Source organism: Phyllostomus discolor, chromosome 8, assembly GCF_004126475.2.
Source record: "Phyllostomus discolor isolate MPI-MPIP mPhyDis1 chromosome 8, mPhyDis1.pri.v3, whole genome shotgun sequence".
In the NCBI taxonomy this organism is placed as follows: Eukaryota; Metazoa; Chordata; class Mammalia; order Chiroptera; family Phyllostomidae; genus Phyllostomus; species Phyllostomus discolor.
This window is the reverse complement of record NC_040910.2, coordinates 76,536,137-76,551,988: the sequence shown is the minus strand read 5'-3', so window position 1 is coordinate 76,551,988 and position 15,852 is coordinate 76,536,137. Positions and strand designations below refer to the sequence as shown.

At 56.0% G+C, this 15,852-nt stretch overlaps 1 protein-coding gene across 1 annotated transcript; it reads left to right on the top strand.

Moving 5' to 3' along the window:
- Positions 1-4,040: 4,040 nt before the first annotated feature.
- Positions 4,041-15,285, top strand: WDR81 (WD repeat domain 81). Its single transcript, XM_028519257.2, has 10 exons — positions 4,041-7,701; positions 8,824-8,931; positions 9,194-9,384; positions 9,509-9,699; positions 9,977-10,142; positions 10,221-10,386; positions 11,068-11,757; positions 12,386-12,531; positions 12,811-12,990; positions 14,057-15,285. The coding sequence occupies exons 1-10, from the start codon at positions 4,041-4,043 to the stop codon at positions 14,375-14,377; spliced, it is 5,820 nt and encodes a 1,939-aa protein (XP_028375058.1). The 3' UTR covers positions 14,378-15,285.
- Positions 15,286-15,852: the final 567 nt, after the last annotated feature.

The following is a 15,852-nucleotide window of genomic DNA, read 5'->3' as shown; positions in this document are numbered from 1 at the left end:
TGATCAGGGCCTTGGCCAGGCTTGGAAGGAAGAGGAATCTCACCAGCTGACCCATTCCCATTAGCCTTGGCATAAAAGTCCCACCCCCTTCCCACTCAAGGCCCTTATGGTAGGCTCTTCTCTCCTACCACAAGGTAGGAGTTTTGTTCTGCCAAGTCTTCATCCCCTCACCCTCCCACCCCAAAGCACAGGCTTTTGAGTCCAGGGTTTCTCCACCTCAACACTATTGACATTTTGGATTGGATAATTTCTTGTGGGGCTGTACTGTGGGGGCTACCATCCCTAGCCCACTAGATGCCATGACAATCAGAAGTGTCTCTAGCCCTGGCTGGTGTGGCTCAGTGGACTGAGCACTGGTCTGTGAATCAGAGTCACTGGTTCGATTTCCGTCAGGGCACGTGCCTGGGTTGCAGGCCAGGTCCCCAGTAGGGGGCATGTGAGAGGCAATCACACATCGATGTTTCCCTCTCTTTCTTCCTCCCTTCCCCTTATCTAAAAATAAATAAATAAATAAACTCTTAAAAAACAATAAAAGAAAATAAAGAAAAGAGAGGAAGATTTGTGACAAACAAACAAAGGGATGAAGTCCAGAAGTTTGGAGTGATGGGTCTACATGTCAAACAATGCCTAAGATTGCTGACAACCATCAGGAGTCTAAAAAAAAAAAGAAGAAGTGTCTGTAGATGTTACTGAATAGTCTGTGGGGGACTGAGTTACCCTCAGTTGAGAACCACTGCTTTAGACAAAGTTGGACTCAAATTCTAGCTCTTACCAGCTCTTAGTCTGATGAATATACTTAACATCTCTGAGCCTTAATTTCCTCATCTATAAAACCAAATGAATAATAAATTCATGGTTTATTGTAGGAATTAAAAAAGGATTCTGTTTGAAAATACCTAGCACAGTACCAGGCCCACTGGCCCACAGTTAGTGCACTGAATGTTAGCTTCCTTCAGGTTTCCCCCTGCCAAGTCAGCAAAGGCTAACCTCACTCACCACGGGCAGACTGCTGGGTCAGCTGCAGCCTGCCTTGCAGACTATCCAAGCCATGACCTCCAGGAAACTCAATATGGACATTGGTGAAGGGAAGAGGCTAATTTGGTCCTAGATTCCTCAAAGCCTGAAGGTGCTCGGGTTGGGATTCAAGGGAAATTGGGAATAGATCTATTACAGAGCGAGCATTATATCTCAAGATATGGCCTGCAGATTGCCTGCATCAGAATTACCTGGGGCTGCTTATTAAAAATTCAGGTTTCTGGGTCTCATTCCAGACTACTGAGTCAGAAGTACCTCATAAAGTCTGAACAACACTCTTTTAGGGCTCGGACTGGGGAAGGTGTCATTGTGTCAGAAATCTTAGTGCACCAGTGCCCACCATTGCGAGGCCTTTCCTATTCAAGGGAAGGAAGGAATTCTGATTGGATTCCCTCTCTTGGAAGCCATGTTCATTGGCAGCCAAGGTTGATCCAGCCCTGTGTAATCCATTAATCCTAACCAGATCGTTAATCCTCTTCTTTGCTTTCACTATTTTTCAGCTTCAGAGTATTACTGGAACAGTTTAATGTATTTTAGAATCTAAGCTACCTCCAAATATTTCCTTTTGAATATTCCCTTTTATATTTTGGCATTGAAAAGACATAACTTAAGTGAAAATTAAAATGAAAATTCTGGCCAGGTAGCTCAGTTGGTTAGAGCATCATTCCCATACACCAAGGATTCAGGTTTCATCCCTGGTCAGGGCACGTGCAAAAATCCAGCAATGAATGCATAAATAATTGGAACAACAAATCAGTGTTTCCCTCCCTCTTTCTCTCTAAAGATCAATAAATACAAATACATTATTAAATAAGAAATAAAGGTACTATCTCATAAAAAATAAATAAAAGGAAACATGGAATGATTTTAAAAAAAAGAATCCTGAGGTTAGTCACACCCAAGGTCATTGTTACATTGCAAGCCAAAACCACTAGAGGGCAGGGCACACACAGACTTGCAGAAAGAAAAAGTGGTGCCTGCTCAGTCTAGGTAAACTGAGGCCACAGCAAAAACCAGGAGGATCCAGTTTTATTGGTACTAAGAAGCAGGCACTACCTCCTGATCATTAACACTCATCTTCTAGTCTCAGGCACTCAGATCAAAGTTGGGGATGCAAGATTGTCAAGGAATACCTAATTTATCAGCTGGAAAACAATAGAGCAGGGGCCAGGGAGTACAGAGAACATTGCTTTTAGAAAGAGATAGACCTGGGTTTGAATCCTATCTGTATCACATCTTAGCTATGTGACCTTGGGCAAGTTACTTAAGGTATATCCATTTTTTGATCCTAAAATGGATATAGAAATTTCTTCTCAAAAGGGTTGTGGTGAGGATTAAACAAAACAAGTTATGCGAAGTGCTTAGCATGGTGCCTGTATCCTAATCAGTGCTTCATAAATGGTGGTTGCAAGTTATCACTTATGACCAAGGTCCTGTGACCAGCCACATCAAGGGTTCCAGCTGTCCCTTCAAGAAAGAGGGTACAGATGGAATCAGATAACAGCCCATCCATTCCTGTCTTCTCTCTAGTTTGAACTTTAGTTTTTCTTAAGTGTCTTTATGGAATCCCTATACCTCTACACCAAACTACTACTCTCTGCTTCTAGGAGTGAGACTCAAAAAACAGTTAGTGATGGCCCTGGCTGGGTAGCCAATTTGCTTGGAGCATTATCCCCATAGACCAAGGTTGCAGGTTCCATCCCCAGTCAGGGCACATCTAAGAGTTAACCAATGAGTGCATAAATGAGTGGGACAAGAACTGATATTTCTCTCTCTCTCAAATCAATAAATAAAGAAACTTAGAAACAGCCAGTGGTTTCAATACAGACAATGGCCTGTCTGTTCTGCAAATGAGTCAGAACGGAGACCCCTTGAAGCGGTCATGTAGTTTTGGTGCCAGCACTCCAGTTTTCACTCATTGCCCTGTGCTGCGCCCGCCCTCACCCCCGCCCCACCCCCGCCAGCCACTGTGGCATCTGCACGGCTTTGGCACAGCAAACAGGCCCTGTGGCACCGCAGAAGCTGATCTTCAACAGGAAGTCTTGGGGAACGTTTCCTCCCAAGAATTCCAGGCCTCTGGGCCTGGGCCACTTCTCTCTCTTAGATTGCCCAGAATTGGTGGGGGAGGGGAGAACACAAAAAAAACCCTGTAAGAGAACTGCCAGCTGAGGGGACTCCGGGGCAGAAAGTCTGTGCACCAGCTTCTAAGTCTCCATTCTGCCGCTTGGACAAACCTCTTTGACAGCTTTTGGTTATCTCCTGCAAAATGTAAATGATAAAACCCATTCTCCCTAAGTGTTGTGAGGCCAAATGGAATGTTACTGATGACAGGTTTTGGAAAAATTAAAAAGCTCCTTCTTTTGGACGCCAGCGTGGAGGCGATGAAGGGACTTGATGTCAGAAGTCCCATCCCAGCCTCGGGTTTATCTGTAAAACCGGGTGGGGCGATCAGCCCATCTAAAGGCTGGAATCTCTGCGAAAAGCCGTCCTTGGATCTGCGTTCTGGAGAGTGCAGGAGGAAGCAAGGAGGATAGGGCAAATCGTGGGCGGTTCAGCATCCCCCTCCTCTGCACTGATGGAGCCAGGTGGGGCCCCTTCCAGCCCCTGAGGAACCGAAGCCACCACCGGCCCTGAGCAGAGCGCTAGGCCGGAGGTCTAGGAGGTGGCGCTGGCGGTAGGCGGGATCCAGCCCGCCCCTTTGAGCCACGTGCGGTTGTTTCCGTGCCTGGGCAGTCACGTGAGTCACATCAGCTGACCAGTCACGGTGAAGCCCGGCGCTGGCACCCTTCAGCGCCCGCCCTTCCGCGCTCGGAGTGCAGGACCCTGCAGAGGGGTAAGAGCATCTCGGCCCCCAGCTCCTCTGTCCCTGGTCCTCCCTCGCCGCCTCCGCGTAAGGCCCTGTCCCTCGTGCATCCCTACCCAGCCGATCTGGCACCCCGGAAGCTGTCGCGAGGAGGGCCGTGGCCGGCCTCTGTCCCGCGTTGCCCCCTGGCAGCCTGGAGGGGATGGCCCCAGGAAGCAGGGGACGGGAAGTCGCTCTTACCTCCGGGGTACAGGGCTGGTCCCCGCCCCCAAGCCCTGACATGTTGGAGCTGCTCCAGAGCGTGGAAAGGGACCTGAACATCGATGCCCGGCAACTGGCGCCAGCCCCCGGGGGGAACCACGTGGTGGCCCTAGTGCCAGCGCGCTGGCTGGCCAGCCTCCGCGAGCGCCGGCCCCCGGGGCCCTGCCCCCGGGCAGAGGGCCTGAGCGAAGCGGAAGTCAGGACTCTCCTGCAACGATCCGTGCACAGGCTGCCTCCAGGCTGGACTCGAGTAGAGGTGCACGGACTGCGGAAAAGGAGGCTGTCCTACCCGCTGAGCGGCGGCCTGACCTTTGAGGAGGGCACCTGCAGCCCTGAGACTCTCAATCGCTTCATGAAGGATGTGGCTGCCCAGAATTGTCGCAACCTGTGGCGCCATGCATATCATACTTACGGGCAGCCCTATAGTCATAGCCCTGCACCCTCAGCTGTCCCTGCCCTGGACTCAGTAAAACAAGCCCTGCAGAGGGTCTATGGCTGCTCTTTCATGCCAGTGGGTGAAACTACCCAATGCCCATCATATGCCAAAGATGGCCCCTGTCCTCCGAAGGGCAGCCCCGCCTGCCCCAGTCTTTTGAGAGCGGAGGCCCTACTGGAGTCGCTGGAGATGCTGTATGTGGTGCACCCTTACGTGCAGTTCACCCTGCATGATGTGGTCACCTTCAGCCCTGCCAAGCTGACCAACAGCCAAGCCAAGGTGCTCTTCATTCTCTTCCGTGTGTTAAGGGCCATGGATGCCTGTCACCGCCATGGACTAGCCTGTGGGGCCCTATCTTTGCACCACATCTCTGTGGATGAGAAACTTTGCAGTGAGCTCCGGCTGGACTTGAGTGCTTATGAGAAGCTGGAGGAGGATGAGAATGAGGAGACACCTGTAGCAAGGGACAGGGCAGGCACTGATTGCAGAGAGGAAGGAGGAGGAGGACCTGGATGTCCTACCTGCCAAGAGGAACTCAGGGGCCTTGTGCTAGACTGGGTCCATGGCCGCATCAGCAACTTCCACTACCTCATGCACCTGAATCGGTTGGCAGGTCGGCGGCAGGGGGATCCCAACTACCACCCAGTATTGCCCTGGGTGGTGGACTTCACCATACCCCACGGGCGCTTCCGAGACCTGCGCAAGTCCAAGTTCCGCCTCAATAAGGGAGATAAGCAGCTGGACTTCACATACGAGATGACGCGGCAGGCGTTTGTAGCAGGTGGTGCGGGTGGCGGGGAACCCCCTCATGTTCCTCATCACATCTCAGATGTGCTGTCTGACATCACATACTATGTGTACAAGGCTCGGCGCACACCCCGGCCGGTGCTTTGTGGACATGTACGGGCCCAGTGGGAGCCCCATGAGTACCCTGCCAGCATGGAGCGTATGCAGAGCTGGACACCCGACGAGTGTATCCCTGAATTTTACACTGATCCCTCTATCTTCTGCTCCATTCACCCTGACATGCCTGACCTGGATGTGCCAGCCTGGTGCAGCTCCAGCCAGGAGTTTGTGGCTGCCCACCGGGTACTGCTGGAGAGCCGTGAGGTATCCCAGGACCTTCACCACTGGATCGATCTCACCTTCGGCTACAAGCTCCAGGGCAAGGAAGCTGTGAAGGAGAAGAATGTGTGTCTGCACCTGGTGGACGCCCACACACACCTGGCCAACTATGGTGTGGTGCAGCTCTTTGATCAGCCACACCCTCAGCGCCTGGCTGGGACCCCTGCCCTTGCTCCTGAGCCTCCCCTCATCTCTAGACTGTTGTTCCAGACCATCCAGGAGAGCACAGGCCGAGAGGACTTCCCAGGGCAGCTTACAAATGGGGTGGGCAGGCTGGTATTGGAGGCCACTCCCTGTGAGGCGGGCTGGGTCAGAGACAGGCCTGTGGCAGGGGAAGATGACTTGGAGCAAGCCACAGAAGCTCTGGATTCCATCTCCCTTGCTGGGAAAGCAGGTGACCAGCTGGGCCCCTCCTGCTCCTCCAGTCAAGCCTCAGGCCTCCTGTCTTTTTCAGTGGCCTCGGCATCTCGACCAGGCCGCAAGAACAAAGTTGCTGGGGCAGACCCTGGGGAAGGTGAGGAAGGGAAGATTCTTCTTCCGGAGGGCTTCAATCCCGTACAGGCCCTGGAAGAGCTGGAGAAGCTAGGCAGCTTTCTGACCAAGGGCCTAGGGGGCCAGTTGGAGGTGCCTGAGCAGCCCCAGGTGCAGCCAACTGTGCAGTTGCAGGACTTCTTCCATCGGGACATGCAGGCACTGGGTGTCCTATTGGCAGAGATGGTGTTTGCCACCAGGGTCCGAACACTGCAGCCTGATGTGCCTTTGTGGGTACGCTTCGAGGCTGTTCGGGGGCTGTGTACACGCCATTCCAAGGAGGTCCCCGTGTCTCTGCAGCCCGTGCTGGACATGCTCCTGCAGCTGAGTGAACCTGAAGGCCCTGTGGGAGCCAGGAGGGGCAAGATGGGTCCACTGTTTGAGTACAGGCCTGTCTCCAAGGGATTGCCCCCAGCTAGCCCGGCCCAGCTTCTCAGCCCCTTCAGCTCTGTGGTTCCCTTCCCTCCATACTTCCCAGCACTACACAAGTTCATCCTCCTCTACCAGGCAAGGCGTGTGGAGGATGAGGCTCAGGGCCGAGAGCTGGTCTTTGCTCTGTGGCAGCAGCTGGGTGCAGTGCTGAGTGACATCACCCCTGAGGGCCTGGAGATCCTGCTACCCTTTGTGCTGTCACTCATGTCTGAGGAGCACACTGCTGTGTATACGGCCTGGTACCTGTTTGAACCTGTTGCCAAGGCACTAGGCCCCAAAAATGCTAATAAGTACCTACTGAAGCCTCTCATTGGTGCCTATGAGAGCCCCTGCAGGCTCCATGGCCGCTTCTACCTGTATACTGATTGTTTTGTGGCCCAGCTGATAGTGCGTCTGGGCCTGCAGGCTTTTCTCATCCACCTGCTGCCCCATGTCCTGCAGGTGCTGGCTGGTGTGGAGGCCTCCCAGGAGGAAAGCAAGGGCCTGGTAGGGGCTGCTGAGGATGAGGAAAGCGGGCTCCCAGGGGCCAGGCCCAGCTCCTGTGCCTTTGAGGAGGAGATTCAGATGGATGGGGAGCCTGCTGCTTCCTCGGGTCTGGGGCTCCCAGATTATACATCCGGTGTCAGCTTCCACGACCAGGCAGACCTCTCTGAGACAGAGGACTTCCAAGCTGGGCTCTATGTGGCTGAGTCTCCGCAGCCCCAGGAGCCTGAGGCTATGAGCCTGGGCCAGCTGAGTGACAAGAGCAGTGCCAGTGAGACCTCCCTGGGCGAGGAGCGGGCTGCAGAAGAAGGGGGTGCCCCTGTGGACAAGAGCAGCCTCAGGTCAGGTGACAGCAGCCAGGACTTGAAGCAAAGTGAAGGTTCAGAGGAGGAGGAGGAGGAAGGCTGTGTGGTGTTGGAGGAGGAAGAGGAGGAGGGAGAGCAAGATGAAGTCACTGGGACATCTGAGCTCACTCTCTCCAACACGGTGCTCTCCATGGATACGGTTGTGATGGATGATGGCGGGGCACACGGGGAGGAGGAGGAGGAGCCACTGAACGAGCAGTCGGAGGGCCAAGAACAGAAGATCCTTCTTGGTGAGTACTCAGGCCTGAGGTAGAGGCCAAACAGTCACCTGGTTTTCACTCAACATTTGCTGAGCAACCACTCTGTGCCAAGCAGTGGATGGAGCAGATCCACACACAGCAGTAGATATGGGCCTGCCCTCCTGGAGCCTACACCTAACAGAGGAGATGAGCTCAATGTGTGGTTGCCTCTTACACACCCCCTACTGGGGACCTGGCCCACAACCCAGGCATGTGCCCTGACTGGAAATCGAACCAGCAACCCCTTGGTTTGCAGGCTCACGCTCAATCCACTGAGCTACACTGCCAGGGCGTGCAGACAGTCTTATGTCAGTGCACATTATGGTGGTGCTATAAAGGACACAGCTGGGTGCTCCAAGGGAATACAAAATGGGGCTTAGATCTAGTTTTCACAGGTCAGAGACTTCCCAAAAGGAGGGCCAGTTGAGGTTCAATGAGTAGGAAGTAGCTAAGCGAAAGTCCCAGAGTCTGCAGGGGAAAGAGCATTCTATGCAGAGCGGACAGCTTGTGCAAAGCTTGGAGGCAGTCATGGTTCCATTAAAGAATCAGTGAAAGGCCCTGGCTGGTGTGGCCTAGTGGATTGAGCTCTGGCCTATGAACCAAAAGGCCTCTGGTTTGATTCCCAGTCAGGGCACGTGCCAGGATCACGGGCCAGGTCTTTGATTGGGGGCGTACAAGAGTCAGCCAACTGATGTTTCTCTCTCACATTGATGTTTCTTTCCTTCTCTTTCTCCCTCCCTTACCCCTCTCTGAAAATAAAAAAATAAAATCTTAAAAAAAGAATCAGTGAAAGGCCAGCATGATTAGAGAGCGGAGGGAAGAGGGGTAGCAGAGGCTAGAGGGGGCGGTGGCCGGTGTGCAGCCGAGGCCTCATTTGTGAGCTGGAGGAGATTCACTGAAAGGGTAACCTGGAGCAGGCCCAAAGCCAGAGTCCCACAGGCCCCTCTGCACTGCTGAATGTAGGGTGACAGTGTGGGGTGATCAGGCTCAGGCTGGGCTCCTTGGCAGAGTTGTGGCCCGAGTTGGCTAGGTGGGGTGCCATTGGGTGGAGTGGGAGGAATGGTGACCCGCCACCATTATCTGATGAGCTCAGGGCCTGCTCCTGTCCTGCAGATACGGCCTGCAAGATGGTCCGCTGGCTGTCTGCCAAGCTGGGCCCAACTGTGGCCTCTCGCCACGTGGCTCGCAACCTGCTCCGCCTGCTGACATCGTGTTACGTTGGTAAGGCCTGTGGTCAGTGCTGGAGATGAAGCTCCTCAAAGCCCTCTGCCCAGCTTTGCCCCCTCTGGGGGACCCTTCCCACTCCCGCTGCAGCCACCACCTCCTGGCCAGGTCCTGGGTCCCCATCTGGAAGCTCCTTCCTTCCTTAGGTAGGGCATGATGCAGCCCCCAGGCTAGAGTAATCGGGAGTGGTTACCACAAACCCTGGAGTCTAGCCCCCTCCCTCCACCAGCACTCAAGGCTTCTGGCCTTTCTTTGGCAGGGTCCACTCGGCAGCAGTTCACAGTGAGCAGTGGTGACAGCCTCCCACTGAGTGCCGGCAACATCTACCAGAAGAGACCAGTCCTGGGTGATATAGTGTCGGGGCCCGTGCTCAGCTGCCTCCTCCACATTGCCCATCTGTACGGGGAGCCCGTCCTCACCTACCAGTACCTGCCCTACATCAGCTACCTGGTGAGTCCCTGACTTGGCAGGCTGGGGGCTAGGGGTCTGAGGAGCCTAAGGGCTGACCCGGGGTTTCTGGGGCCTCCACGGGGTCTCTAAGGCAGCCTGGCCCTCATCCACTCTGTGGCCCTAGGTGGCCCCAGGTAGCACGTCAAGCCCCAGTCGACTGAACAGCCGCAAGGAGGCCGGGCTGCTGGCAGCGGTGACTCTGACCCAGAAGATCATTGTGTACCTCTCGGACACCACCCTCATGGACATCCTGCCCCGTATCAGCCACGAGGTCTTGCTGCCTGTGCTCAGCTTCCTCACTTCCCTCATCACAGGGTAGGCCCCTGTCCCACCCTGTGGGGAGCAGCCCAGCTGAGGGGGGTGTGGGGGTGTGGGCTGGGAAGCTTAGGGGACAGTCCAGTGACACTGGGCCTAATGTCTTGGTTCTGATCCCAGCTGTATGACCCTGAGCAAGCCACAGCTTCTTTCTGTGCCTCAGTTTCCTCATCTGGTTTAGACTACTTGGTCTTGTAGCTCCTTTTGCTTACAGTTTTTGATAGATTGTGGGCAAGTTCCACAGTCTGGGGGGCTGGAGCTTATGAGCTCTTTCTAGGTTCCCAAGTGGAGCCCAGGCCCGGACTGTCCTGTGTATGAAAACCATCAGCCTCATCGCCCTCATCTGCCTGCGAATCGGGCAGGAGATGGTCCAGCAGCACCTGAGCGAGCCTGTGGCCACCTTCTTTCAAGTCTTTTCCCAGCTGCATGAGCTTCGGCACCAAGTGGGTAGACCTATCCGGCTGGGGTGAGCTGGGCAGGGGCCATGGATTCAGCTGACTCCCTGGGCTTCCTTCCCCCAGGATCTGAAGCTGGATCCCGTGGGCCGCAGTGAGGGCCAGCTGCCGGAGGTGGTCTTCTCTGATGGGCAGCAGAGGCTGGTAGACCCCACCCTGCTGGATGAGCTGCAGAAGGTGTTCACCTTAGAGATGGCGTACACAATCTACGTGCCTTTCTCCTGCCTGTTGGGTACTGCCCCCTCACCTTCCCTCACACAGCCTCTGTGGCTACGTCTCTTCCCCTGGGAGGGTCCCATGCTCCTCCTGCCCTCAGAGTCAGTAGTGGATGTGAAGCTGTTTTCTGGGTTAGAGCGAAGGAATTTGGCCTCAGTCCTCGAGTCCCGAGGTGACATGATAACAGACTGAGCATTAGCCGGCAAAGAGGGCCAGGAGTGGCCTGGCGTCTCCCTGAGGAAGGTAGAGGAGCCAGGCCAAGGAACTGACATCTCTAGGAGCTGTCTGAGAGGAATGAGCAGCCCGCTGTTTACGTCGCCTCCTGTACGGTGCAGGCCAGGTACTGTGCCGCGTGCCGACAGGTGTGGTCTCCCTCAGAGGAAGGAGTATCCCTGGGATTAGATAAGCTGTCATCCCTCCACTAAGAAGACCTCAGCTGTGGGAGGGAGAGTGTGACCTGTCTTGTTCACTCTTCTGGTGCCCAGCACACGTAGAAGATGCTCACGTGTACATAGTGAATGAATGAGCCCACGTTTTCCTGGGGAACAAACTGAGGCTCAGAAATGAACAGTCAGATTTGCTGAGAGTTGCACAGCCAGTACCTGCCCTGTCTTCTGTGATTCTCAAGCCCTTGGGTGGGTGGTGGCAGCCACCTTTTATCTTCCCTAATCCTAGGTCCATTTCTACTTCAATTCAGGTGACATCATCCAGAAAATCATCCCTAACCACGAGCTGGTGGGAGAGCTGGCGGGGCTGTATTTGGAGAGCATCAGCCCGAACAGCCGCAGCCCTACCAGCGTAGAGCCCACTCTGCCCAGCACTGGCCTTGAGTTGGACCCCCAGGGTGGTGGCTGCCCCCAGGATGACAGCTACTCGGGGACCTTTGGGAGCGTCCTAGTTGGGAACCGCATCCAGATCCCTGATGACTCTCAGCCCGAGAGCCCCGGCCCCCTGGGCCCTATCTCTGGAGTGGGCAGTGGAGGCCTTGGCAGCAAAAGCGAGGACAATGCGCTGAAGCTGGAGCTGCCGCGGAGCGCCCACATGCTGAGTGGGAACTGGCTGGCGTACTGGCAGTACGAGATTGGTGTGAGCCAGCAGGATGCCCATTTTCACTTCCACCAGATCCGCCTGCAGAGCTTCCCGGGCCACTCGGGGGCTGTCAAGTGTGTGGCTCCCCTGAGCAGTGAGGACTTCTTCCTGAGTGGCAGCAAGGACCGCACCGTGCGCCTCTGGCCACTCTACAACTCGGGGGATGGCACCAGCGAGACGGCCCCACGCCTCATCTATGCCCAGCACCGCAAGAGTGTCTTTTTCGTGGGCCAGCTTGAGGCGCCACAGCATGTGGTGAGCTGTGACGGGGCTGTGCACGTCTGGGACCCCTTCACAGGTGAGGGGCCCAGATGAGGCCTGTTCTGTTGCCACTGTTCTGTTACCCACTAGGCCTCTAGGAACGGGCCCCAAGGGTGGGATGGATGGGGTGTAATGATGTGTGTGGTTTTGGGTGACCCAGTGAGGTCACGCAGAGGAGCAGTTATGACTTAGAATCTGTTAGACCTCAGTTTGAATTGACCCCTGACCACTTATTTGCCGAGTGACTTTGAGCCAGTCACTTCACCACTGGAGACGTCAGTTTTTCCATCTGTGAAATGGGAATCCGAACAACGTAGTTGAGCTCAACACAAAGGTTTGGCTTAAAATTTAGCATGTAGTACGTGTTTGATAAATGGTTGCTTGATTATTTTTTGGCATTGCTGTAGGGAGAAATACAGCTAAAAAATAGGAGGCGGAGTAGCATTGAGGGAGACAGAGGGAGCATTCAGTCGGGGGCACTGTGTGAAGAAAGGTTCCTTGAGGATGGGAGTCTGGCCATGAAAGCAGGTGGGAGGGTCAAGAAACAGCATTTTCTGAGATCCTGTGGGTTATGGGAGGCAGGTGTGGGGTGGTTTGGGGGATAGGAGTCGAGGCACTTTCATTGGCTGCTGAGGCCCCACATCCACCGTGCCCTTCCTTTCCAGGGAAGACCCTTCGCGTAGTGGAGCCGTCGGACAGTCGGGTGCCCCTGACCGCCGTGGCTGTCATGCCTGCTCCCCACACCAGCATCACCATGGCCAGCTCTGACTCAACCCTGCGCTTCGTGGACTGCAGGAAGCCTGGCCTGCAGGTCAGGAATGTCCAGTTCCCTGAGCCCTAGCCGGGGAGCAGGGAGAAATCTCAAAGAGGAAAGACCGTGGCATAGTTTCTCTTTGGAGACAGATCGCCAACAGCAGCAAACCCTGGGGGTGGGAGGACTCTGACCTGTGATGTGAGGAGCTCTCCCCTTGATTGGGGGACAGACACTCAGGCCTTCCGGCTTTGTGGGGCTTGGAGGGTGAGCGGGAGCCCAGGGAGAAGCGGATCGGAGCGGGTGGTGGTGCCTCAGCTTGTCTCCCTCTGCCTGCAGCACGAGTTCCGCCTGGGCGGCGGGCTGAACCCTGGGCTGGTCCGCTCCCTGGCCGTTAGTCCCAGTGGCCGCAGCGTTGTGGCCGGCTTCTCCTCGGGCTTTATGGTGCTCCTGGACACCCGTACAGGCCTGGTTCTACGAGGCTGGCCTGCCCATGAGGGGGACATCCTGCAGATCAAGGTGACAGACCAGGGCCCCTTCCCCACCTTCATGGCTCTGGGCCCCCACGTCTGTTTAGGGCCCACCCAGGACAGGCTCAAGCCGATCTCCCTGATATCTGCTCTAGGAGAGATGTAAGGGAGGGTCAGGAGCCAGCCTCACTGTGGGGGCCTTGGCAGGAGGCAGGCCCTTGGGGTGGGCACCAGGGGGCCAAGCTGACCCTGCTGCTCCCTGGAGATGTTCTAATGAGTAACCCTTGTCCATATTTGTCTTGCCTGGAGGATCAGGGGTCAGGTCCTGTCCGTGACCCAATTCCGGTTAAATAAAGCTCAGCTGGGAGGCTGTTTACTGTGCCCAGACCACTGAGCAGAGTCCATGCCCCCTGCTTGGCTGCTCCGGTGGGGGCAGGGGCAGACCGGGCCTGGGGATCCTGCCCCCAACCACTGCCCCACCCCATTCTCAGTCACGGACCTCAGGGAACTGCTCAGGCAGGCACAGAAGGGGAGGCGCAGGGCTACCTGTGGGAGGATTTTCCCAGGCAGCTGGGATTCCCTCCCCATCCGAAGTGGAGGCCAGGCCAGGGGACATGCACTTACGCCGGTGCTGGGGGCAGGCTGCCCCGGCTCCCTCTAGCTGCACCCCCCAGGGGACCCTGGAGATGCCTCTAAATTCTGACTTTCCAGTGCAGACTTTTCAGGAGGGCTCTGGGGTCAGTCCTGGCTCTGCGACGTACTGGCTCTGTGACCTTGGTGTGGTTACTTTTCTGCACCTTCATTTTTCTTTGTAAAATGGGAATGATGACAGCATTGACCTCACAGAGCTGTTACAAAGATTAAATGTGGTAATGAGGCATGCCTAACAATGCCCGAACATAGTGAGTGCTCAAACTAGAGTGGTGAGTAGGTTAATGACATTTTAGTGTATGCATATTAACTAACATTAACATAATGTGGGAGGTGGCAGCCTGCCAACCCTCTGGACACCTCGTCTTCCTGGGAGGTACTATGGGAGGAAATGGGAAGACCCTGGGGCTTGGTGGGCACACGGGAGGCCCAGGCCCTGCTGAGGCTGTCCTCTCCCTGAGCAGGCAGCGGAGGGCAGCGTCCTGGTCAGCTCCTCCTCTGACCACTCCTTGACCGTCTGGAAGGAGCTGGAGCAGAAACCCACACACCACTACAAGTCGGCGTCCGACCCCGTCCACACCTTCGACCTGCACGGCAGCGAGGTTATCACAGGCACCGTGGCCAACAAGATCGGGGTCTGCTCCCTGCTTGAGCCACCCTCCCAGGCCACCACCAAGCTCAGCTCTGAGAACTTCCGGGGCACACTCACCAGCCTGGCCTTGCTGCCCACCAAACGCCACCTCCTGCTGGGCTCAGACAATGGGGTCGTTCGCCTCCTGGCATAGGCTGAGGTGGGAGCTGGCCAGGCCCAGGTTGGCAGACCTCTGGGAGTGTACCCCCTCACCCTTGTTTCCCCAGCAACCCTCTCCAGGCAAGCCTCAGGCCCCACGCCCAGTGTATCCCCATGGCCCGCCAGCTTGGACAGAGTTGGAGTCTGGGCTCCTGAACCCCTAGAGCCACCAAGGCTGTCAGTAGGGATCTCATTCATGGCTCGGGGAGATGCTGCTCCTAGCCAGCAGAAAGCAGGGAAGGAGCTGGGAAAGCATCACTGGCCCCTCTTTCCCCAGCTCTGCCCCTGGGTTCACATGGGGACAGGGAGGCTCCGGAGGGGGAAGGGAGACTGGTCCTGCCCACCCAGTTGCCAGCAAAGCCTCCCCATGCCTCTGGGCTCCCTGCCCCCCTCCCCCAAGGACAGAGAAACTGCCCCAGTCCAGGGCATCATGGTGCTTGGGCTCCAGCCTCTACGGAGGGCTGGCTGCGCTCCCGGAGTTAGGGGCTTTAGGCTGGGGTTTAAGCGTCCACCCAGCCAGGCTCTGCCCAGTGTGGGATCACTAGGACAAGGAAGAGGTCAGGACAGGGAAAGGACGGTGGACTGGGCTAGCTGCTCCTGCCAGGAGTGAGCCCAGGCCTTGCCTGCCTACCCCTAACCACAGTGTTTGTGCCTTGAGCTGAGGAGGCAGACTCGGATCCCAGAACCCCTGAGAGCGGGTGGGGTTGGAGCCCAAGACCCTGAGAGAAAGGACAAGAAGAGTTCCATCTCTGCATCTCAGGTCTCTCCCAGGGCCCAGGAAGACCCCGGCGTCCCCGGGTCCTCATGCTCAAGGGCCCAGAGATGGGTCTGGGCCCTTGCCGCCTCCTCACCATTTGCAATAGATGTAAATATGACCAATAAACCCTTTGGAAGAGCCATGGACCTGAGTGAGGCTTTTTTTGGCAGTGGTGTCAGGTGGGGGGAGGTTGAGAGCCCACAGCCAGCAGGGCAGTAAGGAGTCGGGCAGGAGGTGGGGAGGCAGTCTGACCATTGTTCTTCAGGCAGCACGGGGACAGGGCTTCTGGTGGGTGAAGCCACACCAGCTTCCAGAACCCTTGCCCTTGGGGAGGGTAAGGAGGCATTGCTCCTAATGAGATAGGTTGCTGACAGCGGCTGCATCTCTCAGCATCTCTTCCCATCCTCTGCCTTCTGGCCCAAGCTGAAGGCAGCCAACCAGGATCCTGGGCACGTATGGGTTGGTTTGGGCACCCTATCCTGGCTTCCCTACATGAGCTCCTGCAACTTCCTCTTCCCTCCCCTTGGAACGGGGAGGCAGTTGTGGGGGAGAGAGAGGACATTGGAAGTAGGAATCTGGATGTAACTGAGCCCTCGGGCAGGCTATATAGCCTCTCTGAGCCCCACTGAAGCGGGGGTAACTCCCCCCCAATGGGGTCTCTGGAAGATCCCTGTCCTTCCTGGATCTGCTCTCCAGATGAGGACAGCTGCCTC